At 41.4% G+C, this 26,790-nt stretch overlaps 1 protein-coding gene across 2 annotated transcripts; it reads right to left on the bottom strand.

The window, feature by feature from the left end:
* Positions 1-5,986: 5,986 nt before the first annotated feature.
* vopp1b (VOPP1 WW domain binding protein b) lies at positions 5,987-25,585 on the bottom strand. 2 transcript variants are annotated; one of them, XR_013969541.1, is made up of 6 exons: positions 25,311-25,585; positions 18,672-18,730; positions 16,113-16,190; positions 13,801-13,934; positions 9,797-10,529; positions 5,987-9,765 (listed from the first exon to the last, which is right to left on the bottom strand). XR_013969541.1 is itself a non-coding variant. In XM_080864511.1 (5 exons), exons 1-5 carry the CDS (start codon positions 25,359-25,361, stop codon positions 10,324-10,326), a joined length of 528 nt encoding a protein of 175 aa, XP_080720637.1. In that variant the 5' UTR covers positions 25,362-25,585; the 3' UTR covers positions 5,987-10,323. The 2 variants fall into 2 exon arrangements, 1 of the variants encoding a protein (XP_080720637.1); XM_080864511.1 differs by having other exon boundaries at positions 5,987-10,529.
* Positions 25,586-26,790: the final 1,205 nt, after the last annotated feature.

Here is a 26,790-nt window from a genome sequence, read left to right on the forward strand (position 1 = left end):
GATGCCCGAATCACCTCAACTGGCTCCTTTTGATGTGGAGGTGCAGCGGCTCTACTCTGAATCCCTCCCAAATGGCCGTACTTCTCAACCTATCTCTAAGGGAGAGGTCAGCTACCCTTCAGAGAAACCTCGTTTCCGCCACTTGTAACGCGTTCTTGTTCTTTTGGTCACTATCTACAGCTCCTGGCCGTAGGTGAAGGTAGAGACGTAGACCAACCGGTAAATCGAGGGCTTCACTTTTACACTCAACTCTCTCTTCACCACAACGGACCGGTGCGCCGTCTGCATCACTGCAACCGCAGCTCCAATCCGTCTGTCGATCTCCCGCTCCCTTCCCGTCACTTGTGAACAAGACCCACGAGATAGTTAAACTCCTCCACTTGGGATAAGAACTCATCCCTGACCTGGAGTGGGCACTCCACCCTTTTCCAGCTGAGGACACATGGCCTCAGATTTGGAGGTGCTGATTCTCATTCCCACTGCTTCACAGCTGCAAACCATTCAAGTGCTAGCTGGAGGCCATCACCCGATGAAGCCAACAGAGCCACATAATCTGCGAAAAGCAGAAATGAGATTCTGAGACCACCCAAGTGAAAGCCTTTCGCCACTTGGCTACTCCTAGAAATTCTGTCCATAAAAATTATGAACAGAATCGTTGACAAAAGGCAGCCCTGGCGGAGTCCATCACCCACCAGAACCAAGTCCGAATTATTGCTCGCTATGCAGACCAAGCAGCAGTTGTATAAGGCTCAAATGGCCCGTAGGAGTGGGCCAGACTCCCCATACTCCCAAAGCACCTCCCACAGGACACTCTGAGGGACACGGTTGAGTGCCTTCTCCAGGTCATCAAAACACATGTAGACTGGTTGGGCAAACTCCCATGAACCCTCAAGTGTCCTCTAGAGGGCAAAGAGCTGGTCCAGTGAACCACTACTTTATCGTGGTGGAGGGGTGTGTCCCAGGGATCCTAGGGGCTATGTTGTCGGGGGGCTTTTGCTCCCTGGTAGGGTCTCGCATAACATATTGGTCCTGGGTGAAGGACCAGACAAAGAGCGATTCAGAATACCCCTATAAGTATAAAATCAAGGGAACAGTTCACCCTGCCCGGGATAGGGTTGGTGTTGGTGTGTCTATGGCGTTATTTTTGTGCCACTATTCTGAGCACACGTAAAAAAAAAATATTGTAGGTGCAAGTGTTGCACTTTGAGGAGAAATTTATTTTGAGCGAAGAAAAGAAAAATTTGAACAAAATTCATTGCTGCATGCAAAAACTGTATTTCAGTGTTTGCTATTATACACACACACACACACACACACACACACACACACACACACACACACACACACACACAATAGCAGCCCCTCTCGCTCTGGTTTTGCATTTGCGCTTGCTGTTGCTCGCGCTCTCAACATTTCTGCCCGTGCGCGCTCAACTCTTTCTCTACGCTGGTTTTGTGGCACAATCTGATTGGCTGTTCTGGTCTCCATTTCGGAATCCATTTCGTCCAAAACTCAAACGAGGCAGTGGCGGAGGAACACAGAGTGGCGGAGTTTGAAATATTATTCTTTCTGGGTCACAAAACAAACTTTTAAGATATTTTCATGCCAGAATGGTGCTGTGTAAACTTCAAATATCTGCTCGATTTATCAAGACATCACATATTTGCATATTTGCAGGAGTAAGGCATGAGACTTCTTCTGAAAGTCTCATGCCTTAAACCCTCTAGTAAACAATCTACAGTGCATCCGGGAAGTATTTACTTTGTCCACATTTTGTGATTTGATAGCCTTATTCCAAAATTAATTCAGTTCATTTTTTACCTCAGGTTTACACACAATAACCCATATTGACAAATGAAAAAAGTTTTCTTGAAATTCTTGCAAATGTATTTAAAATAAAAAACTAAAATTTAACATAACTTTTCACAACATTTGCCATGACACTCAGAACTGAGCTCAGGTACATCCTGTTTCCTCTGATCATCTCTCAGATGGTATGGTATGTCATGTTACAGAATAAGGCTGTAACATGACAAAATGTGGAACAAGTGAAGTGCCGTGAACACTTTCCCAATGCACTGTAGGTGCTGCAGTTCTGAAGTACAACGAGAGAGAGAAGGGTGTGGCTTGCCCTGAGGTGTTCGTATGGGACAACAAGAACAAAGACTGCAGGGGGGAAAAAGTCGTCATTCAAGCAACAAAGTTGTTAAGTACCAGTAAAGTGTGGTGATCATAATAATAATAATGGATTGGATTTATACAGCGCTTTTCAAGGCACCCAAAGCGCTTTACAATGCCACTATTCATTCACTCTCACATTCATACACTGGTGGAGGCAGCTACAGTTGTAGCCACAGCTGCCCTGGGGCAGACTGATAGAAGCAAGGCTTCCCAACCCCCTGAGCCACGGTCGCCCCAATGTAGCTTCTTTCCATATTGCTTATGCTCCCTCTCTCTTTTTAATTTCATTTTCCAGTTGTTGCTGGTTTTTGAGCCTTTTTTGAGAGAAGCTTCCCCCTTACTGTGGCCTTACTTGCATCCCACAAGTAAGGTCGTTGCCCAAGGACACAACGACCAGGACAGAGAGCCCAGGGATCGAACCGGCGACCTTCCGGTTACAGATGCGCTTCCCAACCCCCTGAGCCACGGTCGCCCCACAATCTGTGACCACTGATGTGGGTCAATCAGACCCACATCAGTGGTCTGATTGAGGAATGTCAGGAACCCAGGCTGAGGTGGTTTATATTTGTACGTTTTATAAAAACAGCAGAATTATGAAATTGAAACATGAATACCCGCACAATCACTAAATATCCAAGAAGTTGAATATATGGGTCCGTAGTGATTCCCAGTGTATTAAAAATCTTTCATTACAACTTGATCTACATCATGTCACAAAAGTAGAAAACAAAACGTTGCACATCAAGTGTTGAGATCAGACTGAGGCCTGCATCTCCCAGCCCACAAATCAGTGAATATGTGTACTTAAAAATGAACATTGGAAATTAATATTTTTTTAAATATATCTGGATAAAAGTGATGTAGATCTCTAACTTTGTCTCTAAAGTCCTTAACGAGCTCAGGTTTTTTGTTTTCCTCACCGTTCTTTAAGTCTCAGGCTGTGTGGTACCAACATGGAGTTACACTGATACTTTTTTGACAAATTGACAAATTTTTTCATTTGTCAATATGGGTTATTGTGTGTAAACCTGAGGTAAAAAATGAACTGAATTAATTTTGGAATAAGGCATCCAGTGATCCCGACAGCACATGAATGCACATAAAATGCCTCATTTTTCGCAGAGATCTGTAAATGAATGTCATTGCATGAAAATCTGACTTGTAACAATGTATGTGTTGATGTGTCAGTGTGTGTCTGCACTCACTGGCTCCTATGTCTAGGCTCATTATGTGTGTGCTGAAGACTGGACATTGAAAGAGACAAAGTTTTAGACACGTGTTTGTGATTTATTTGCCCTCGTTCTAATTAGTGTTCATATGAGTGTCTGTGTTTATTTTTCCTCATTAAACTCCTGGACTTCAGTGACTTAGCAGCAAGTCAAATGTCTTAAATGTTTTAATCTGCTTAAAGTTATTGCTTACAAAGTGACAGAATTGTCTGTGATTTTGTTTAAAATAAAGCTGAATAGAGCTTGTGTACCTCCTTTTTAAAATTTTCCTTGGTTTTTTTTACACATTTAGTCATATATATGTATATATATTTTGGATCTGATAAAGGGAGAAATTTACATTACACTTTAGCTAGTAATGACTTCATGAACTTTTTCACGAATAATTTTTAACCATTAGAGAAAAAAATGCTCAATCATCTCACAGATGTAACATTATCTACAGCTACTTTCAGTACCATTGATATTCATTTTTTCTTTTGTCTTTTTCTCCAATTGATCTTTCTGAGTTAACTTCAGTAATTCCTCCAAACCATCAACGTGTCTTTTAGACCCCGTTCCTGCAAGAATGCTCAAAGAAGTCCTGCCATTAATTAATGATTCAATCTTAAATATGATCAACCTGTCTCTAATAATCGGCTATGTACCACAGGCCTGTGCTAATGCTCAAATGTAGAGTCTGACACAACACAAAGATGTGTGTCACATGTGTTGGCAACCTTATAATACACTACTTATAAAGGCACCAGGAGAGTGGCCTACAGCTGAGAGCATTTCCTGTGGAGGGTAGGAAATGTAGGGAAAACCCTAGTGATTGCACAGTGGTTGCCCATCTTTTATATGTACAGTTATGTGCAAAATTATAGCAGTTTAACATTACTAATGTGTTTAAGCAGTGATTTTGGCAGAAATGATGAAACAACATGGGAACAAATTCATGACTAGGTGTAGCAGAGTAATAGCCAACCAACAGACTTAACGCACATGGCATGCATGCTGCTAATTGGGGATGTATTCAAATTAATAGCAGTGTGGAGCTAAGTTAGGGAGGTCATTCAATCTGTGAAGAAATGGGTGTCAGTTATGGCCTTTATTTAAGAAAGGAAGGCAGCAGATGCTGTACCTGCTGGTTTTAGCCCTTTGCTCAGTGAGTAAAATGGGTCGTTCCAGTTGCACTGAGGGAAGAAGAACTTTGATCAAAAGGTTGATTGGAAACAGCAAAGTGCCTCATTTCATTTTCAGTTTATACTGTAAATGTTCCAGAAAGGAAAAACAGTTCATGTTTACATTTGGGATTGAATGTGCACAGCTCCCAGTGCCTTTGTACTGTGAGATTATTATATTATCTTATGCCACGTTATACCCCTAATTAAAGATTGTGAAATTATTATGTAGTTTTAGTTCGCATTATTTTACTGAAGAGGTGATAACTATTAGATTTATTAGACTGATTTGTATTATATTAGACTGCTGGTTTAGAATAGAATAGAATAGAATAGAATAGAATTCAACTTTATTGTCATTGCACATGCACAGGTACAGGGCAACGAAATGCAGTTTGCATCCATCCAGAAGTGCTTTAGTGATATAGATATATTACAATATATATTAGCAATAATATAGATATGTAAGTATATTACAGAAATGGGTCTATTATGGTATGTTATAATGTACACGGTATGAAGTATGTTGTGAATATTCTATAACTATAAGTATGTACAGGCTGTAGTGAGTACAAGCTATGTACAGGATATGAACAGGATATAAATATGAAAAACTATACAGAATATGAAATAAATAACTTTACAGGAATCTGAGATATACAGTTATACAGAAATGGGAACTATGCAAGTTGTAAACAGTTGTAGGATTAAAGATTATCGAATGTACAGAATGATTATTTACACAGAGCTATACAGTAGTGCAGTTAAGATAAGTGAGGGTGTAGATAGTTTCTACAGAGGCTATATAAAGTGCTAGTGGTTGTGAGTGAATGAATGATATTGTTTTATGATGCATGATACTGCTGAGTTATAAGAAATACTGTTTTCAGAGAATCATGGCCTTATTTTTCTGATTACAAAGAGAACAGAACATACCGTAGAGGTTTTCTGCCCCATCTCATCAGGAGAAGGCCGTCACTTAGGCGCCATAATAGAGAAAGCATGTGGATGCTTAGTTTGGAGGGGGGCTGAAGCTATAAGAATGTGAGAAACGGTCAGACACGTTGAGATCAGGCGGACACCGTGCTCATTTCCCCTCCAGATGGTTAATGCTCAAAAGTGTTTGTATGGAATAATAAGAATTGTATGAAAGTAATTGTTGATTGAGCATTTATACACCGAGTGTTGCTCATCCTTTAGCCCAAAGATCAAAGAATTGGATTATTTAACAGTATATATGGAAATAGGTGCTATTAGTAACATGGAATTTTTCATCTGTTGCTTTAACACACTGCTATTATTTTGCACATAACTGTATATATTCTGTTATTGGAGTCATCACCTTCAGCGATGTCACTGTGGTATATAACAAGAAAGATTCAAAGAAACAGGTCAGTATACCATCTCATTAGAAGTGACCTTTATTTACATATTTCACAATGTACAATGTACGTCTGAAAGCAGATGAAAAAGAGGTAAATGTGGGAGGAGAAAAGCAGGATCAAAATGCTTCACCTATTTCAGTATCTATTGCATAGTTTGAGATGATTGAACTGAATACCTTTCTAATATTGTGCTCCCTATTCCCAGCCCAACTGCTTGACACCAGAAACAACCCAGAGTCAATCTAAAACCTGCTCCTGGTTACCTGTGGGAGCCCAACACTCCCAGAATCACACATGGCCTCTAACTTCACACAAGTGTGTGTGTGCACATTGCAGAGGTTAACAGTGTGACAGCTCTCAGAAATCTCATGAAACAGTATTCACGATGTTGTCGTCGTGTATGTTGTGCAAACATAAATCCAATGGCAGTTTGGGCTCTGCTATTCAGCTGTACAATTGTTTCATGTCTGCTGTCAACCCAGAGGGTATCACATTGTTCTGTGTGATCGAAACGCATGGTGCGAAATTATAAATATAACTTATCTTAAAAGCATAATTCAGTTCTTTTAAAAGCACCACCAATGGTTGAAATACAATATCGATGAAATGTTGATCTCAAGTCAGATTACACACACACGGTTTCTAATTTCGCACAAACATACAATGCTTTATTCAAGTGATGAGTTGCTGGTTAACCATGTTTAAAAATGTCTTTATGTGCAGATTTTTGACCAATTTCATAAACAGCAAGGACTGGTAACGCCTGTCTAGGGATCAAACCTTGCTACCTTATGCTGGTATGATTATCTAGGAGGGGGACAAAATATCAGCAGCTACGAGTACTTACTGTACTGCAGTAATTTTGTTCTCAGACCTGCCCCCCTTCAGAAGCTAAAGAAAGATCCCACACTACAATTTTTATCAGTCATCACAAATAACAAAGGATCCACATTGTAAAAGTGAGAGTGTAGCATGACAATAAACACAGTAAAATCACAGTGATTCACTTTAGTTTCATGTCATATTTTTCACCTGGTGGGCCACACATCACTTATCGTCATCGATTGATATTTATTATATCTTTAAGGACAATTTTACATTAAAGCAAGCAAGTCCTGTGGATCTGTGCCTCTCCTCGCTTTATTTGTAATTCCACATGCATGAACTTTCAGATTTTGTAGCAACTATCATAATTTTGAGAAGCTGAATCGCCTAAACACTAGATTCAGTACCTGGTCCAAAATAGGCCACACCTGTTAACGTTTGAATTCAGGTGAAAGAACAGGTTGATCTAAAGAGCTCCCGAATTCAAGCATTGTACTGCAATGGGATGCCAGCGCAACAAGTCAGTTTGTGAAATGTCTTCCCTCTTAAAAATTCCACGAACAACTCTAACTCGTAGAATTCTGACTTTTTTCAGAATTCTGACTTAACACTCAGAATTCTGAATACTGAGTTTAAACTCAGAATTTCGAGTTTGAGGACAGAATTCTGACTTTTTTCAGAATTCTAGTTCCACTATAACCAGTTATAGTGGCTCCATGTCAAAGTGGTTTACGCATCTGTCTGTCAAGCAAAAGTTTGATCCTGGGAGAAAATACACAAAACTGTTTGGGGCCCACCAAATCAAATGTGTGTCGCTACCTGAAACAACCTAAAGTAGATTACTGCAGTTTTTGCTGTGCTTGTGGGTTTCCTGCTTCTTCAGCAGTGAATGAGCTACAGCCTCAGTACATACTCTGCTGAGAGTACCTACAATACCAAAAAGGGGGGGGGGAAATCACCTTTTCCAAATTTTCGTTATATTCAGCCATAATTACTCAGAGTATGTGTCAGAATATGTATACAGTGAGTCTGGAATATCATTAGCATACCGAACAGTGAATGGTTTGACAAAAGGCAATAAGGAAAGGTTCTTATCCTTGTAAATGTACAATATGTCTTTGATGTCATCACAAATCATGAATTAGTGCTGTGACACTGTGTGTTACACTGAACATGACTTTGGACAGATAATATTGTAGATCAAATCGTGGTGCCCTGCTCAGTGCTGACACTGATGGGCAAACCATATTATGCTCACAGACAGGTTCATGTGAACTAATGAGCATGTCCCAGTGTTCAAAACACTACTTAGAGCATCACTTGTTTTATGTTCTTTGTGTGCAGATTGTGCTGCTGCTGGCTCTGAGGTTTACTGACCATCGTGGTTTTAGCTCGATGCATTCTACAGCATATAATGTTGCATGGTTCCTGTACACTGTGCCCCAATACTGCTAACGTCCCATTTTAGCGTGCACTTACTGTCACATACAACCTTTAAAGGAACATCACTCAGTGTGAAATAACCAGATAAAACACAGTGTCCAGATCCCCTGCCTGATTAAAAAAATATAACACTAGCAGGGCATGCATGCTTCAACATGTAGGACTGATGGACATTCGGCAGCATTTAACTATTTAACACTCAGAGACAGCCTGAGATCTGCCCGCCACTCTCATGCAAACACACTGAGCCAGTAAATAAATTAAAACCACAGCATCAATAATACATAATTCCATTTATCTTCATCATCAGGTACCAGAGGTTGTGCAAGAATAAATCATTTGAACAAGCATCAAATCAAATTTTACTGCGCATAAATAATCAAGAATTGCTAAATAATAATTTAGGTCCATGTATTTTATAAATCTGCAGCTCTAATTTTAGGGGTTTTAATAAAAATGTGCAAACTAAGGATTGATGCATGTTGCAGCAATGTTATGGAAAAATGAGCATCGTAGCAAAAAGCTTGTTAAATAGAGGAAGGTCACATTTGCAGAGTATATGGACCATTAACATCCTCAAATAAGATGAATGCAAGTGATGGTTTCCTAGATGTGCCTGTGCTCTGCACACACAGTGACTCAGCAGGTCTGACAGAGGATAGAAGAGCATCGCTGCTGCATCTCCGACGCTGCACCATCCGTCACACAGCCATGGAAAATGCTACCATCCACATCCTGCATTCAGCAGTTCTGAACTGGCATATGTTGTTGCAGTGGTTATGTTAGTGTTCTGGTGTGCTGCTGTGTCTTCTGAATAAGTTTTTCTGCTTTCACTGATACACTGTTAAATCTGCCTTTGTGTTGTCTGACAACCTGACAGTCTGTAAGAAATCAGGCTAGACTGAATTTTACGAGGATGGAAAAGACATATCACTGCTGTCCCACAGACACACACAGTACTTTTACTTTAAACTGGGATGTAACTGTTTTAATTACCTGACAAAGAAAGGCCAATAAATGTAGTCAAAACAACAGAACCCAGAATGATGTAAAACTGAACGCATACTGACCCCAACCAAGCTTGACTTTTGACTTCGACAAAAGCACAGACGAGCAGTCAGACACAACAAAAAAACACCTTGTGTGTTCTTGTGTCAGTGGGACTGCGGGCTAAGGTATATATATAGGTATAAAGGTATATATGTTAACTTAATGGTGTACTACAGGCCATGTTGGTGAGTAATGCAAAATTAATGTAGCGAGTAGCATGACAAATGATGTGATGCATGACTTTTTTGAATGAGTACACAAACACTGTTCCCAAAACAACAGTAGGTGTTCCTGTTCTTACACATGTGCTGCCTCTCAGGCACACACATGTACCCAAAGAGCTCATCTCAGTGAAACTCAGAGAAGTGACACGCCCTCTCGTTTGTCCTCGCACTAAGAATCAAAATCTGACGCTGATGAAAAGAGTGACAATATAAATTGTGTTGAGGCGAAACTGTCACTGCTTTCAGGAAAATGAGCCACTGCCTGCTCGTTATGTCTTTACATGACTGGGAAAAACATCTGTAACATAAAATGGATCGTGATCTCATCGTTATGTAAAGAGCTGTTGCACTAAAATGCTGGCTACAGAAGGCATTTTCTAACTGACCTTTTTATAATTATGGAGCTCGCTGTCAGTATTTTCAGTTTTCCTAATAGAAGAAGAACCTTTAAAAATCAAAATGTTGAATGCACATGGCAGTTTCTTTTTCTGAGCGAGATACTGAATGAAACCTCCGACTTACTCCGTCCATCCTCACTTATCGTCAGTTCAGAAAGCTGGTACATACATGTGGATTCAGAAAAAGGAGGCCTCAGATGAATGTGTTTGTGTGTAGTGTGAGCTAGAAAGGAAATGGTGAATGAGTGACTGGTTACTGTGCTTTTTCAGTCTTTTCCACATGGGAGGAGAGTGTGTGTCTTCCAGTTTTTACATCAAAAAACCGCTGTCCACTGGCACGTGTCCCTGTGTGTCTAAACATCCTGATGATTCAGCCTCAGTGCCACATTCCCTTATTTCGTTTCATCCTCGAGTCCTTGCAGACATCACTTCTTGTCGCTGTTTTTAAATATTTGTTCGTAGGATGGTGGAGGATGGTTGCAGTACGACGGAGGTGGCGGATAGGAACCCATCATCATGTGGGTGGAGCCAGGCTGTGGCGGGTACGGCGGGTGTGTCATGGTAACCCCTGGGTCACCTCCTGCCAATCCATTCACCCCGAAGCCCTGCATGCTCCCTGGCTGCTGGGAAACTGCAGGAAAAGAGAAAAGAAATGATTCAAATGCTTTTCCTTTAAAATCTCAAGTTTAAAAATAGGCTGTTACGACAGCATTCGATTTCATTCTGGTATTCATATGTTAAATATTCAAAACCTTTTTCACATTTACTATAAACAGTAGAGCTCAGCCATCAAAGAACACAGTGCATCTATCCATGCCCCATAATCATGGTAAGAAAGTGACTTTTTTTTTTTTTTTGAAATTCTTGAAAATTTGTTAAAAATCAAAACTAAAATATAACAGGTACAAGTACATAAACTGGTCTCATGTTTATAGTAAAAATCTTCAGTGTTATTGTTATTCCTAAAACTCTCTGATAATCAGTAAGGATAGACTGCCAGTACCTCTGAATACCACTTTATTACTCACTGAGCAGAAATCCTCTCCATCGATCGTTTTTCACTACCACAGTTACATCACTGAGTCCTTATTTATCTTTCTGCCTTCAACCCAAAGCCTTAAACAAACAGGGTGTCAGAGAAGATTAGAACAAGCAGGCTGAGATGCTGACTTTACTTTGGAGTTCATCAGAGAGAAAAACGAGTAAAAACGTCCTCCTCCGGGTCACCTTTTCAGAGAGTTTGATGCTGTGCTATTATTGGAATGTTCCACTTAAGCTTCTGCTTGGTTGACTGACACAAAGTAAATTTCCATCCATCCATCCATCCATCCATCTTCATCCGCTTTGTCCGGGGCCGGGTCGCGGGGGCAGCAGCCTAAGCAAAGAGGCCCAGACCTCCCTCTCCCCAGCCACCTCCTCCAGCTTATCCGGGGGAACACCAAGGCGTTCCCAGGCCAGCCGAGAGATATAATCTCTCCAGCGTGTCCTGGGTCTGCCCCGGGGCCTCCTCCCGGTGGGACATGCCTGGAACACCTCACCCAGGAGGCGCCCAGGGGGCATCCTTGTCAGATGCCCGAACCACCTCAGCTGGCTCCTTTCGATGTGGAGCAGCAGCTGCTCTACTCTGAGCCCCTCCCGGATGGCCGAACTTCTCACCCTATCTCTAAGGGAGAGGCCAGCCACCCTTCGGAGGAAGCTCATTTCTGCCGCTTGTATCCGCGATCTCGTTCTTTCGGTCACTACCCACAGCTCGTGGCCATAGGTGAGGGTAGGGACGTAGATCGACTGGTAAATTGAGAGCTTCGCTTTTACACTCAGCTCCCTCTTCACCACGACGGACCGGTGCAGCGTCCGCATTACTGCAGCTGCAGCCCCAATCCGTCTGTCGATCTCCGGCTCCCTTCTCCCATCACTCGCAAACAAGACCCCGAGATACTTGAACTCCTCCACTTGGGGCAGGAACTCATCCCCGACCCGGAGTGGGCACTCAACCCTTTTCCGGCTGAGAACCATGGCCTCAGATTTGGAGGTGCTGATCCTCATTCCCGCTGCTTCACACTCGGCTGTGAACCGTTCCAGTGCGAGCTGGAGGCCCTCACCCGATGAAGCCAACAGAACCACATCATCTGCAAAAATCAGAGATGAGATTCTGAGGCCATCAAAGCAAAAGCCCTCCGCCACTTGGCTGCGCCTAGAAATCCTGTCCATAAGGGACATGGATCCATACATGGATGGAAAGTAAATTTCCATCCATGTAAAATTATGACAAGAGTTTTAACAGCTGCTCTGCTCTCAACCAAAGTCTCATGTCTGAACTACATAATGGACATAATGTTGAGCATAATGAACAGACTTAGAAAAGTTTAGGGGACATAAATGGGACACGCCAGGGTTTGTTTCTGCAGTGGTTGGATTTGATGGACCAAAGTGATTTCATGAAGTGTTCCAGGAGAAATCTCCTTTCGATCACAGCATGATCTCTTAGAGATAGGGTGAGGAGTTCGGCCATCCGGGAGGGCTCAGAGTAAAGCCGCTGCACCTCCACATCAAAAGGGGCCAGTTAAGGTGATTTGGGCATCTGACAAGGATGCCTCCAGGGCGCCTCCTAGGTGAGGTGTTCTGGGCATGTGCCACCGGGAGGAGGCCCCGGAGCAGATCCAGGACACGCTGGAGAGATTATATCTCTCAGCTGGCCTGGGAATGCCTTGGTATTCCCCCGGACAAGCTGGAGAAGGTGGCTGGGGAGAGGGAGGTCTGGGCTTCTCTGCTTAGGCTGTTGCCCCCTCGACCTGGTCCCGGATTGATCTTCTTTCGATGTAAAGGAGACCAAAAAGATGCTTCAAAGAGATGCGTAAGAGGCCAGCTAGCATGCATCCAGCAAGCCAGCAAGCATCCATCCTTGAACACCATGCCGATGTGGTGAAGGAGTGAGTACAAGTACCTGGACGCTCACTGGAAGACCAGCGCAGACTGCATACAAGAAGGAGATCAGCAGACTCTCTTTGCTAAGGAAGCTGAGGTACTTCAACATGTGCAGTAAAATGTTGGAGATTTTCTATCAGTCTGTTGTGTCTAGCATCACAGCTGGCAGCACCCAGAGACTGAATGAACTAATCAGGAAGGATGATTCGCTGTAAACGGTGGTGAGGAGGGCAAAACTGTTAGCTTGGACAAGCTTGACCACCCACGGCACGTTTTCTAACAGAGTGATTCTGGACAAGATAAGGACAGATATCAGAAACGTTCCTCCACTGTGCAGCACATCAGTGTTAACATTTTATTTCTACTTTACTTTGTTGATTTTTAAAATATTCCACATACAAATGAATTTCTCTATATCTTGTTATTATTATTTTATTAATAATGACAATAATAATAATAACATACTGTGTGATGTCTGCCTGAATAGCTTTTAAAAAGGAAACCATGTTTGTGCCTGTTTGTCTCTTATGCAAACATTCAGTTCTTAGGGTGCCTGTCATATCCACTTCCCTCATATCGGACTATAAAGTATACTTCGGCAGTCCAGATGGCTTTTATCTACGATGGCCTTTAGAGCTCATAGAGTAATACAGTTACATGTTAGCATAAGTACATGTTAGTCACACCACCGCGTTCATAAACAGAGCCACACGGCTGCCAAACTTTAATAAAAGAAACATATGCAGAATGTTTGAGTTAAGTGTGCTGGTCCTCAAAACGTGGGCCTTGTACTTTGGAGTACGTTTGATGCAACCATGTCTTCTTCTTCTGACTTCACTTTCTTACACTGTTCAACTCAACGGTTTTCCATGGTAAACACAAATCTCACACTGTTTTAATTTTTCTTTTTATTTAATATGAAGTTTTACTGCATCTTAGTTTGTCACTCTTGTCTGTGCACCTGTCACAGCCTACTGTACCTGGTGTGGTAACAGGGTGCCTAGTGAAGGAGACATTGAAGGCTGGCTCGTCTCTCAAAGGAGACGGGTACATCCTTCTGCGAATGAAGAAGCCTGCACCACAGCAGAACAACACTCCCATCATCAGCAGCACCCTGAGAAGAAAACAAAACATATCACTGTAAATACAGGAGTTCCGGCTAAAATCAGAATGATGACGTTATGTGGCAAACTATCCAGCTAGCATGTCAACACTGACATGACTTTGCTACCAAAAAATGTTATTAAGCATGAAAGCTACATTTGCTGTTTCTAAAAGACATCTCTGATGTTATGAATATGTTGTCGGTCATCATTCCATTTATTCACTTTCTGCTGATTCGGGTTGGAGGCTGGAGTATGAGTAGACAAACCCAGACTCCCTTCACCCCACCCACCTCTTGCAGCTCATCCGGGGGGGACATCGAGTTGTTTACTGTCGTGATTTAGCTGATGGTGGCGATTAGGACCCACGAGCAGACTCACAGACTCCCACAGGCAGACAAGATTAAACAGGAGACAAATAAAGGCTGATGCAAGGATACAAAATAACTCCAAAATACAAAGGAAACAATAACTTCACTAACAGAAATCTATAATGAAAAAAAAAACAATAGAGACACTAGCAAATAGATATTCGGAGGCTAGGAGACAGAATATTTAAATAACCACTAAAGGTCCAAAATCATAGAGGCACTAGGAACACAAAACACAGGCAGACTGGTTAGGAAAACACCCTCAAATATCCTTGAGCTGGTCCAGTCCTCCTGACTCCTACGTTCAATTAACTCATGGACTCTCCTCTCCTGTATCCTGGCACAGACCAGAGAGGCTGAGAAGTGCGACTCCCCCTATAGATAGAGCACACCTTCCATCCCCCCTTCTAATAAGGGGGGGCACCACCTCAGTCTGCCAAACCAGAGGTGCTGAGACTTGTCAGCCAAAATAAAGCCACAACACCCAAAGCCTCAAGGGACTAAGGGAGAACCACCTCCCCCACCCCGGGGTGTCTGCCACCAAGCAGTTTTTAACTACATTAGTGACCTCACCCCCAGTGACAGGCAAGTCATCCCCCTCATCCCCAGTCTCTGCTTCCATTACAGAAGGTATGGAAGTGGGATTAAGGAGATCCTCAAAGTGGACTCTCCACACCCGACAGAGTAATACAGAAAGTGCGGCTGGTCCTTTTTCTGTTTGCTTTGTTGTTGCTGGGCCTCCCAACTCTGTTACTTATGTTCGTTCTTTATAAGTAATCACACTTTCATGAATAAAAGTTTGTTGAACCAGAACAGCATTTTGGCATCTTGTGTGTTAGGTCCTTTCGAGCCATGAATTTAGGAACTGTAACTATTATCACTGTGGACATTAAGGGGGTCATAATGTAAACAATTATCATGTTGTATTTAATAAGAAAACACCATAAATTTGTCAGTAAAACTGAGGAAACTGATCCTATGAACTAAGAGCTGTTTTATAATAGCCAGATTTTTTTAGCCACTGGAAAAACATCTAGTTAAGTCTCTTAGCATCCACCAATCACTTAGGGATAGAGTTAATAGATGGAAGTCTAAACAGCTCGCCAGCAATCAGGCGGATGTTAAGAAGTCAAATTTCAGAATGGGAAGCTATTTTTAACTTTTATTTAAAAAATGATTTCTTTCTCCTAAAAAGTTTGTAGCGAGACCTTTGATCTTTTCTCATTTTCAAAAACCTTGGAGCTAAACACATCTTTGCAAAGCAGTTGCTGCAACATTATGCTAACAGAATAGCCACTGAAATGGTTGCTGAATGAGACCAGCATGCAGTATATTTGTACACATAAGTGGTGTTTATATGTGCAAAAGTTAAAAACAGACTTTTTTTTTTACCAGTGTAGAAGAAATTACTCTAACAGTGATGAGTACCTGCTGAATTTTGCTTGATAATTAAATAACTACACAGTCTACTGTAGTCTGTAAATGACACAAACCCAGTGTGAAGTTCTACCCACTGTGCTCAATAAAAGCAGAGGACACAAAATGATGCTAAAAACAAATTACAGCCTCTTGTTTTGCCTGTAATTCAGTCAGCCCTATGTCGAATGTGTGCGCCAGAAGTCACCACTGAAAGAAAGCTCAGTCCACATATGCTGCACATTCAGTGTAACCACAGGGTAAAGCTCTTTAATGTAGCTACACCTGCAAAACAAAATGGTAAAAATGTGCACAAGTTTATGATTGTGTTATTTGTTTGTTTGGTCTTTGCTCGTTTTCACAGCTGTGCACACATAGTAAACCCAACACACAGTAACTCACCAGAAGTACCATAGTCTTTGGATGGACAGGGCTCTCACACAGCAGCGAGTCCCACAGCAGTCCTCGTAGGAACGGCATCTGCAGCAAGTCACAACAGCATGGAGCAGTTAGCCTCTGTTATTGTTTTATTGTTTAGCTACTTGGGAGTGGTGAAGTTTCTGTTGAGGTGCAGGCGTCACAGAGAGAAAATACTGGGAGATGATAGAAGATTACAATACACAGTGTTTGAGCCATTTTCTTTCAGACCACAAACAAGCCTTTAACCAGTGTGCCTGGCACTAGGCCAAGACTACTGAACAACAGTGAGAGTACAACTATTATTGTTAACGTTTTAAGAACATTATCCTATTCCTTCTTTTCTGCACCTGCGAGCTGCTTTGCAACCCACCTCTATCTTTCTTGCTGTATCTGACCTCAGATATATATCTGCTGTCATCTGTTCCAGGATTTTACTGCAGCTCTCCCAGACTCTGGCTTTCCATGGAAGGGTGAGAAGAAGAACTCTACATTTCATTTATGGCCTCGGTAGAGTGTAGAACCATGCCACCAAATATAAATTACTACAGATGGAAATATCATTCTTAACTTATTATTAACTTCCAGTCAATTTTTTTTATATAGCAACAGATTACAACAACAGTTGCCTCAACCGTTAGGTAAAGACCTTACAATAATACAGAGAATGCCCCAACAATCCAAGGACCTCCTATGAGCAAGAACTTGGTGACAGTGGGAAGGAAAATCTTCCTTTTAACAGGAAGAAGAGATCGCTCCGATACATATTTTGGCGTCATGAACAACAACTCGAGTTATAAGATAAATACGATTTAGCCAGCTCACATTCTTTCTTCTCAACAGGTGAGTGAGTCCATAGTTTTCAGTCTGACACTGGTGGAGCCCATCAGCAAAAAAGAAAAGTCTCCTCTTACAGACAGATTTCACCTCTTTGAAATCAATTATTTATTCAGACTTAGAAGCCAAGCAGTTGCTTTCAAGGGTAAAAGCTCTGCAAGTACAGAAGGAAGTTGATGATGGATGGAATGTCTTCCTTTTTATTGTAATGGTTTTGTGTTGAACTTGTGTGTTTTTGAGCTTATTGTCTCCAGTAATTAGGACATCAGAGAAACTCCATATAACTCCAGAGAAAAAACATCTGTGCCAGATATTTTAGTTGTTCAGCTGCAAGACAGTTAAACACTGTTTTTACCTCAGTGTACTACAGAGCTGAGGAAAAACTGTCCTGCCACACACAGTAAATTACATTAGTCTGTATGTACAGTAACATACTTTTTTTATTGCAGTACAGAGAGTCTCGCTACAGTTCCCTGACATTTCCACCATAATTTGCAATACACACAGGTGTATTTTTGCATTAATCACACTTTCTGCTTGGTAAACAAAATTTAAAGAAGTTTCCCTTTAACTGACAACCCAGCAGCCTGGGAACAGTCAGGACAGAGGCCAACTGTGGTTGACCAGTCTGAGAAGTGCAGCAGGAAACTGGAATTAATGCAGCTGGAAAAAAAAAGTTGTCTGCAGTGCGTGTGTGTGCATGTGTGTGCGATAGATGACTATGGACAAATCAGCATGACTTCTCATGCTGGGCTCTCCCATTCCTAGCCCTTCTAGCATTTCAGCGCTAGAGCTGGGAGGCTAATCAATGTCCGCAGGTGCTGCAAAGCATGCAGCGAGCAGTGTTTGCATCACACCAGATAAAGTTGATGCCAGTTTCTGTCACACTCCTTGTGTGTAGGTAGCATAATATTTATACTCTCTATGCAATGGCACAAAACATTTTACCTAAAAAAGGGTTTTTGCATCACTACTTACAAAAATACTGATTCCATCACATATAAAAATTATTATTATTATTGTTGACACTTCAGTTATCATTCTGTTAAGGTTTGAGGGATATTACAGTTTCCACAAAGATTTAAGAGGTGCGAACAGGAAACATAACATCAGGATCAAATCTGTAGGCCAGAGCCGGTCTGAGAGAGGCAGTTCATTTACAATTAATCCCACTGTATAGAAATTAGTGGCTGTTAAACGATGACAGTACATCATTAAACATAATAAGATAGCATTCGATGAACAGAAATTAATGGAGTGAACAGCCCAGGTAATAAATGATTGCAAAGCTGCAGCGAGGTGCTCGGGCTGCATGCACAGCCACTGCAGCCGTTACTGCTTCTCTGCTGAACAGTCAAATCGCTTGGATTTCCACAGTTTTTAGGACATCAGCAAGAACTAGTCACCACATGCCACGCCTCTGCCTCATGCTTCTCCATGCACGCCATGACTTGTGATGTAAAAGTGGAGTTTTAGTTTTGAAGTCCTAATTGTCAAATATTCTCCCAAAGTCATTTTCATTTTTTATTATATAAAAACAGTAATGCATGAGAAACTCATTTTAGGGTAACACATTTAATCTACTAACATGTTTTCATCTCATTCTTTTACAAACATCTCAGACCTACAAAACGTTTACACATGAAAAGGATGGTCAGTGACCACAGTGGACATCCAAGGGTTGAGCTCATTGGTTTAAAAACTTACATGAAGTAGATGGGGTATCCACCTTCGAAATACCAGCAGTACTTTTTCGCCTCTACACACTGTAAAAGAGAAAAAGGTGATGATTAAAAACTTGCAACTCTTTCCAACTCACAAAATGAAGCTCAGTTAGCAGCAGCAGCTCTTGCTGGGTTCTCAATTTTTCAAATGGTCTTAAACCTTTGATCGGGAGTGTATTATGTGTGGTGTCGAGCAGGGGGGTAATTAATGTTGCCTGAGCAGTACAAAGAAGTTTGTAGCTGGGACATTCCAGCCAATAGCTGACAAATGAGGGCTTAGTAACATAAAAAATCAAAAGGTAATAAAATGATTTATAATGAACTCCATTTACTGCAAAGTAAAATGGGTTCTAGTATACAGATTCACTGACTGGTGCTTTACTCGTGGAATATTCCACTCTCATGCTAGGGTAAAACTTCTTACCCCTAGAAAAGATCCAGTGTGTTCATGGACTCATTTCCTGCTCTTCCCATGAGAATAAAACCATTTTAAATTGTATTGGAAAGAGAGAGCCTCGGAGGGTTTTAAAAATATCTTTAGCCTTTGCATATCCCTTCCAAAGAAAACCTCAAATAGAGTCCAGGAAACTGCTTCTCAAAAACAGCTTAAGAAAGTCACTCTGTGTATACACATTGTGGATGAAAGATGCAGAGACATTTTCACTGTGACTAAAAACCTGAAACACGGGCGCCAGCTTGGCTCACTGGGAGGGGCGGGTGGCAACGTGCCGTATGGCTGAGATCGGTCGGACCTGTTAAAAGGGATTTTTTCCTTCCCACTGTCGCCAAAATGCTTGCTCATAGGATGATTGTTGTTTTTTCTGTATTCTCTGTATCATTGTATGGTTATTACCTTACAATACAAAGTGCCTTGATGCAATTGTTGTTGTGATTTGGTGTCATATAAATAAAACTGTCTCTTATCTCACATTCATCTAGACAACATAAGCCTTTATGACTCAGTAAGCAATGTCAGTCACCTCTGGCATGAGGGATATGAGTGTGAAATAACAGAACTATTCCACTGTTATATCCTGTACAATGGAAGAAACAGGAGAAAACTACAGTACAATTTATGACATTATCAATCTGAAAGTGTATTTAAGATATTGCTGGAAAAGGAAATGCGCAATTTCACAATTTTTAACTTTGTTACCATCTATTCACTTGTATTTGGACCTAATTCTCATCCTGTCTTCAACCCTCTGCCAGCCATGAATACAATCCAGCTCTGTTCATTGTCTTTCTCTAATTAGAGCTGGTTGGAAAAGCTGACAGTGGAGAAAAGAGTCCCTCTGTGCTCCCACAGGACAAAAATGACCATTACGCAACCAGAGGATGTGTTTTCTTGCTTTAAAAGCAGCTCAGATGGCTTTTGGATTGAGGACGCCGGGAAGGATGAATAGTTCAAATGGTTGTATGCTGCACTGAAAGCTTTTAGAAGCAGCGAAAGTGTTCGGGATGATCAGGAAGGGAAGAGCTCTGCAACAGTCGGACATCCGAGAACACCACTTTGCTCCAACACAGAGCCATCAATCTCATTTGAATTTTGCTCACTCGGACTGTGTTGCAAAAATTTCCTGATTAGACATAAAGCAAGAAAAACTTTCTTCCAGTACTGATATGAAAATAGCCACAGAGAGCTTATGAATGTTGTTGCAATAGTCATACTTGTCTTCAGTTTTTCAACTATTTAATTAAATCTAATATTTTGTTCCATCTCTTCTAATCCTCTATGTCCTCGGTCATGGTCCAGACCCAGGCTTCTTTGTGGAACCAGACCTTTTACTAGGTTTTGATAAACCTAAATTTCTATATTACTCTGCACAACTTTTCCTGTATATACACAGGATACTAAGTCAAGCTTGTCAGCCATCCAAAGCATTTATTCAGAGCACATGGGAAAGCAGAAAACTCCACAAGGACACGAGATACTGAAGTCCGATGAAGTCAGGGAACCAGGAAGATTAAAGCTGAGATGGTTTCCATGTGAAATGTAGAAAAAGAACATTTCAAACTTCACCTTTTCCAGCGCCACTTCACATTGGGGTCCACATATCATTCACCGCATGACACACTTGAGGACTTTTACTGTTTTAGTCTGTACTAAGCTCTTTGCACCCATCTCCATCATATACCCAAAACTATAAGGAGCCATCATTTCTACACTCACTAACCACTTTATTAGGTACACCAGTTGAACTGTTCCCTAATCCAATGCACCCAACCAACATGAAACTCAACATGTCAACAAATTTGGAGCAACTGAGTGATGCTATCATGTCATATAAAGTAAAATCTCTGAGGAATCTTTTTAAATCTATGCTATGAAGCCAATTCTAAAGACAAAAAGGGGGCTCCAACTAACTACTATTAAAGTGTGCCTAAAAGTGCCAGGTTAGCAAACCTGGGGTTGAAGTACTTATCTTTGTCAGTTTATTGTGAACAACTAGCAACAATCAGAACGCTAAGTCTAGGATCTGGTTGCAGTCCTATTACATCAATCAACAGTATTGACCCCACGGGTGTTTCCTTAACTGTGCCAGTTCAAAGTTGATATTTGCAGAACCTGGTACCACCCATTTGGTTGTTCCCAAATTCCAACAACTGCTCATACCTAACACCTGTTTAACTTCTTCTTTATGTTTATGTCAATAAAGGCCGTGAAGCCCACTCAAATCTGAACATCATACAACAATAGAGGTCACAATTAGTTTCTAAGCATTTCCTGAATATAGAAGAAAGGTGAAATTACCATGTGTCACACAACTGAGTGGCAGTGCCTTCATATTGTTATTATAGCCACAGATAAATCCTTTTCTGATCAACACGTGGTCTCTTTCTAAAACAAACTTGGAAATTTGCCTATTAATTGAAAAACTAGATGGTGTAGAGATGCTCCAGGATAGGCAGAGATATGGAGACACGAGCAGAATTGTCAGTTTTTTGTTAAAGACGATGCTTATGTCGCCCCACCAAATAAAACTGAGGTATGAGTAAACACATGGCCAAAGAAGTTAAGCTATGAGCCATAATGGGAATATGGAGAATTTTTGCATCCATAAACTTTTGAGTTTGGCAAGAAATTACAGTATGTTAGTTTCTACAATTATTTGTATGACTTGCAATATTGTTGATGGTTTACAAGGGCAACATGAGGAAACTTCTACGGTCCAAATACTCTACATAGACTAATATAGTCTATTTGGAGCTCGAGGTTTTCCCAGAAATCCACAAAACAAACTCAACTCAAAGCAAGAAGTTTTCAATCCGTTAGGTAATACTGAGCTTAACTACAGGAGTATGAAAAGAAAAAAAGTGATGACCAGGCTTTTGCTTACTTATTATTACCCTGCTGCTGTAGTTCTTAAAAAGCTGATAGTCTCAGGGATGTTTTTGCTGCATCGACAGATTCCAGATGTGTGAAGAAGGTGCTGTATCTAACCAGCTGTTTACCTGATGGCACCACAGTTACAGTAATAATAATTTGAAGAACTGTGGACAGATTATTCTACTGCAAGCAAATCACAGCAATATCAATCAAAGGGTGGCAGATGAACACACAGAACTTCCACGTTACACAGTCAGTAACTACCAACCTGATGAGAAAACCCAGACTCGAGACAACAAATAAAACAAATGTGTAATATTACTGGAAACCCATAATATATTAATTTTAATAGAGAAAACAACATTCAAAGTGAGCTTTCAGATTTAAGAATATGCCCCCAAACCCCACCCTGTTAGCATTTAAGGAGACAACAGCACTTATCAATTAACCTCAAAGACAAACTGTAGCTTCTATTTTATTGCTCTATTGCCTCTGAGTATCATGCCAAACATTTTAAACCAGATGAACCATACAAAATACCAACCTCTTTATATTTACCCTGAGGCCACTATCAAATTGACTCCAATGTTTCAGTTGTCTGTCATGCATAGTACTGCATGTGATATTATTGAAAACCTCAGTCATAGGACTTTGAGAAGCTCTGTGTTTTTAATTAATTAACTCAGCGTTTGGTTTGCTGCCGTTTTAATGCCAACTTAACCTTTGTGCTACACTGACACCACGGTGTAGAGGCTGGAACACTCACTTCAGAGGGTTCTCGGGCTGGATCACTTGGTTAGCTGAGGCCTGCCTGTGTGTACACTGAGGCTTCTCTTCCTGTCTTGGTTTCTAAACTAAATTCATTAGTGATTCTAAACTGCCAATTAGTGTAATTCATTTACATAGAAAGAGCTTACTGTAAAGTCAGAAATTTGAGCTTTGCCAGACTTCAAGTACTTCCATGAAAGGGCATGCACTGAAATAATGAATCTTTCTCCACAAATATGCAAACCAGAAGATGGAGCATGTTTAGGAAGAATGGGGTCTCTGCCCATGATGGAGTCAGCTCAGAGATGGAGGAAATGTCACATAGCCCATTGTGTTGTTGGATGGTGTCCTCACGTTTGGTGTCAAGAATACAACAGGTCCAGTTCCCACAAAGTGTTTTAGAGTACTATGCAATGCCTCTCTAGAAATTTTAAGTGTAGCCATGATTTGACGATTGCTTCAATCACATTTCTGAAGACATGTTTTCCATTGTCAGTAAGTAATGTCCTCTTGGAAACTTAAGGCAATATATGACAACTAGACAGGAAAACTGAGCAGTTAATTTGCTTGAACAAGCCTCTGATGGGTCCACTAATCAGCTTTAATCTGACTATTTGTTAATCTTGATATAGTCAGTAAAAGGCACATTAAAATCAGTTTGGTACTTGCACTGCTATAATTCACTTCACTGGGTTTGAGTCTGCCCTGGAACATATTCTGTACATCATACCCTTCACTCTGGCCTTTCTATTAAAGTAAAAAAAATTAAAATGTCATAATAAAGAACCAGTTAGAACTGGTTTGACTGCCAAAGCACCACTATAATGTTAATCAACAGTCCCTGATAATGGTAAATATAATTTATTGCAGGCTTCATAGCTCATACAGAAAGTTTAAACCCCCTACAAGCACTGATCATGCAAAAAAGAGAAAAAAGCCCTGAAGCAGAGCCTTGTTTAACTGTTGTCATCTGGTGTGCATATATCAGTAGCTACCATCCAACAGAGAGCACATGAGTGAGGCCCCACAGGCCACGATGAGAGAATGAATTCGTTTCCGCTTTAAGGACATTTTAATATCTCTTCAGGTGAATTTACACAGTGTCAAAGTGTGAGTCTCACACTGTGTGAGTCTGTGTTTTACTAGTGTTTTCAGGCCCAGCAAACAGTGAAACGGTGACTCCTCCTAATCTGCTTTCATCTAACAGAAAGCCGATAAGATAACAGGATTCATTAGTTGCTGCTTCTGTTGCAAAACAGTGCTTCAAACCCACTAAACAGTACTTAATATAGCTTACTGCTGCCTAATATTTATTTTATAAATGTTTCCCAATGCTGCCATTTCCGGTTCCCAATGTCAATCAAACACTGGCATCACTGGGAGCTAAAAACAGCCCAATTTCTTCTTCTTAATGATGCGTGCATCCATGAAAAAGACGTTTTATTGAATTAGAAATCAGCAGGAAGTTAGCTTGCTTGTTTCCATTTTCAGGGATTTCGTAAAAACCAAAATGTTACAGCTCTGCTATCACTTTGTACATAAGTGAAGAAAACTAAACAGCACCACTGTTTGTAGGATTATTATTCCCCCCTGAGGAAGCATGTCCCAGGGTCTAAAGCGTGCTTTCTGTGAGTCAACGCTGTTATAAGTGACACTAAATATCTAAGCTGTCAGGACCCGTCCTCAAAGCGGACACTGCAGGAGCAGCACAAGGTCTGAGGGCTTGACTCCCTCTAGGCAGCCTGCTTGAATTCAAAATGAATGTGTGCTCACTACATCTGCTGAATGAAATAAAATAGTAATGATGAGGGTTAATATTACATGAATAGACAGGAGTGTCAGCAGTGCACGGCTGATAGAAAAAGTGAGCTACATTTAGAGGCTGTAAAATTAAACTGGAGCTCGTTTTCACCTCTTTTTAAATGATTATATCCCCAACAAGTGCAGAAGGGTACATCAGAGGAAAAGACCAACACCACAAAAAAGAAATGTGAATATGACTGCGTGCACACTGATTCAGACTGCTGCCGTGTGTCCTACAGGCCCAGTAACCTACTGAGGAGTTATGGGGTCTGAGCACAAAGACAAAGGATGGCAGAATCACAGGTAGCTCACCCACTCAAACAATCCGATGTGGGGGTAAAAGCCATATTACTGTTCCACACTCTTTTATTCTGCACGAACACAATCCCACCAGCTTCGCATTTCTCCACATTTCTGATTTTGTTGCCATATCCCAGCTTAACGTTGAGCTTTTACAGATATTCGAGCGTCTCTCGCTGTGACGTTCATGAAGTTGACAAAGAGTGCCGCACGTACAGCGGAGGTCCTTTCTCACTGAGCCGGGCATGCCGGGTTCTGTTAGGTCTGATCTGTCTGTATCGGAACTACATCACAGTCAGCCCCGGCACAACAAGGCACGAGCGAAAGCCTTATAAAGGTACAGCCAGCGGCGTCACCCAGAACCCGCGCCTGTCCGTCACAGCTCTATTAATACCACAGTAACACCGGAGGACACCTCACCTCTACAAATAGCCACAATGTCAGGGCTGCATCGAGCAGTGGATGTCTCATATCTCCGTCGGTAGGAGAGTGGGAGCAAAGCTCCGCTCGTGGACAGGAGGACGCGGGGGGGATGCTCCGTTATCACTATGTCGGTTTCATCCCGCTGGCGGACACAGACAGCAGATCCAGTCGGTTTGACAGGACGGATGAAGGCAAACCGGGCGACGGTCAAACAGACCAAAAAGGGAGATTAAATGGCATGATGGGAAGCTGCATTAGCCTGTGATGTTGGTTTATTCCACGCCCCTTTCCCAGCCCCCCACCCCCTACTCTGCCTTACAAACACACACACAAACACACACACGCACACACACACAGTTTCCTCATTTCATAGGACATTACACTTCCCCGGAGAATATTAGAACAATGGCTATGACTTCATATCCAACACATGTACAGTACAGTGCAAAAGCTTCGAGTCACCTTCATACTTTACTAGAGAAATAGATGCAGTACTCTAAAACATCTGCAAATATACATCAAAAGCCGGAACTGTCTTGAGCAAGCTTTCTGGTGATTTCTTTAAGCAGGAACAGTTCTCCAGGCTTCTTGAAGAACAGTTCTTTGGAGCTGTCTTGTTTTCTGTTCTCTGTCAAGATGATCCCACACTTACACAATGATTAGGGCAGTGCATGAGTGATGGTGTTCAGTTGTGTGTCTTTCACTCCACCGGCAGTGTGTTTAGGATCACCGTCATGATGAAAAACAAAGTCTGTCTTCCAGAAGTGATTACATGGAGGATCGACATCTTCTCCTGAGCTAACTAAAGGCGTCTCACAGGGTTCTATTCTGGGACCTATTTGATTTTCAGAAAAGGGTGGGTGCGACTCCGGATTAGGGATGTTACTGCCCCAGGTGGAGAAGTTCAAGTGGCGTTTATTAGTATGGCTTGAATGGAACATGAGATTGACAGCTGGACTGGGATGGTGTCCACAGTCATGTAAATACTGTACTGATCTGTTGTAGTGAGGAGAAAGCTGAGCATAAAAGCAAAGCTGTAAAGTTACTGGTCACACTTGCACAGTGGGACAGGGTTAAAAAGACTCAGATCAGATCAGGTCCAGGTCCTATTCAGTTCATTTCCATCAGGATCTGATTTTGGATCCATTCACAGTGGCTTTTTTTGTCCCCGACAATCTGCATCTGTATTCAAAATAGCTAATTTTTTCAAAATTATACTGAAATACCTCACTAATAGTTGACCAACATATAGATTGCTTATTTCTTATTACATGTTTCCCTTAACTGATTAAACTTCAACATTCAAAAAAGACAGTTACCCTGCATTTTTGATTTAAATATGAAACAGGTACTCTAACGTAACTCAGTAAAGATCTGCTCTGGCTGTAAGAGAGCCATCATCAATCAGTGAAGGCTTGTTTTCAGTCCCACAGAAAAACTTGTCTGTAAACAATGTAACAGACGGTATTCTGAGACA

Source organism: Rhamphochromis sp. 'chilingali', assembly GCF_963969265.1.
Source record: "Rhamphochromis sp. 'chilingali' genome assembly, chromosome: 18".
In the NCBI taxonomy this organism is placed as follows: Eukaryota; Metazoa; Chordata; class Actinopteri; order Cichliformes; family Cichlidae; genus Rhamphochromis; species Rhamphochromis sp. 'chilingali'.

Coding starts and splice junctions, on each gene's coding strand:
- vopp1b (XM_080864511.1), bottom strand. CDS start 25,361: ATGAGACATCCACTGCTCGATGCAGCCCTGACATTGTGGCTATTTGTA. Junction 13,935..16,112: donor CAAAGACTATGGTACTTCTG/GTGAGTTACTGT, acceptor TTTTCTTCTCAG/GGTGCTGCTGATGATGGGAG. Junction 10,530..13,800: donor GCACCCTGTTACCACACCAG/GTACAGTAGGCT, acceptor CTTTTCCTGCAG/TTTCCCAGCAGCCAGGGAGC.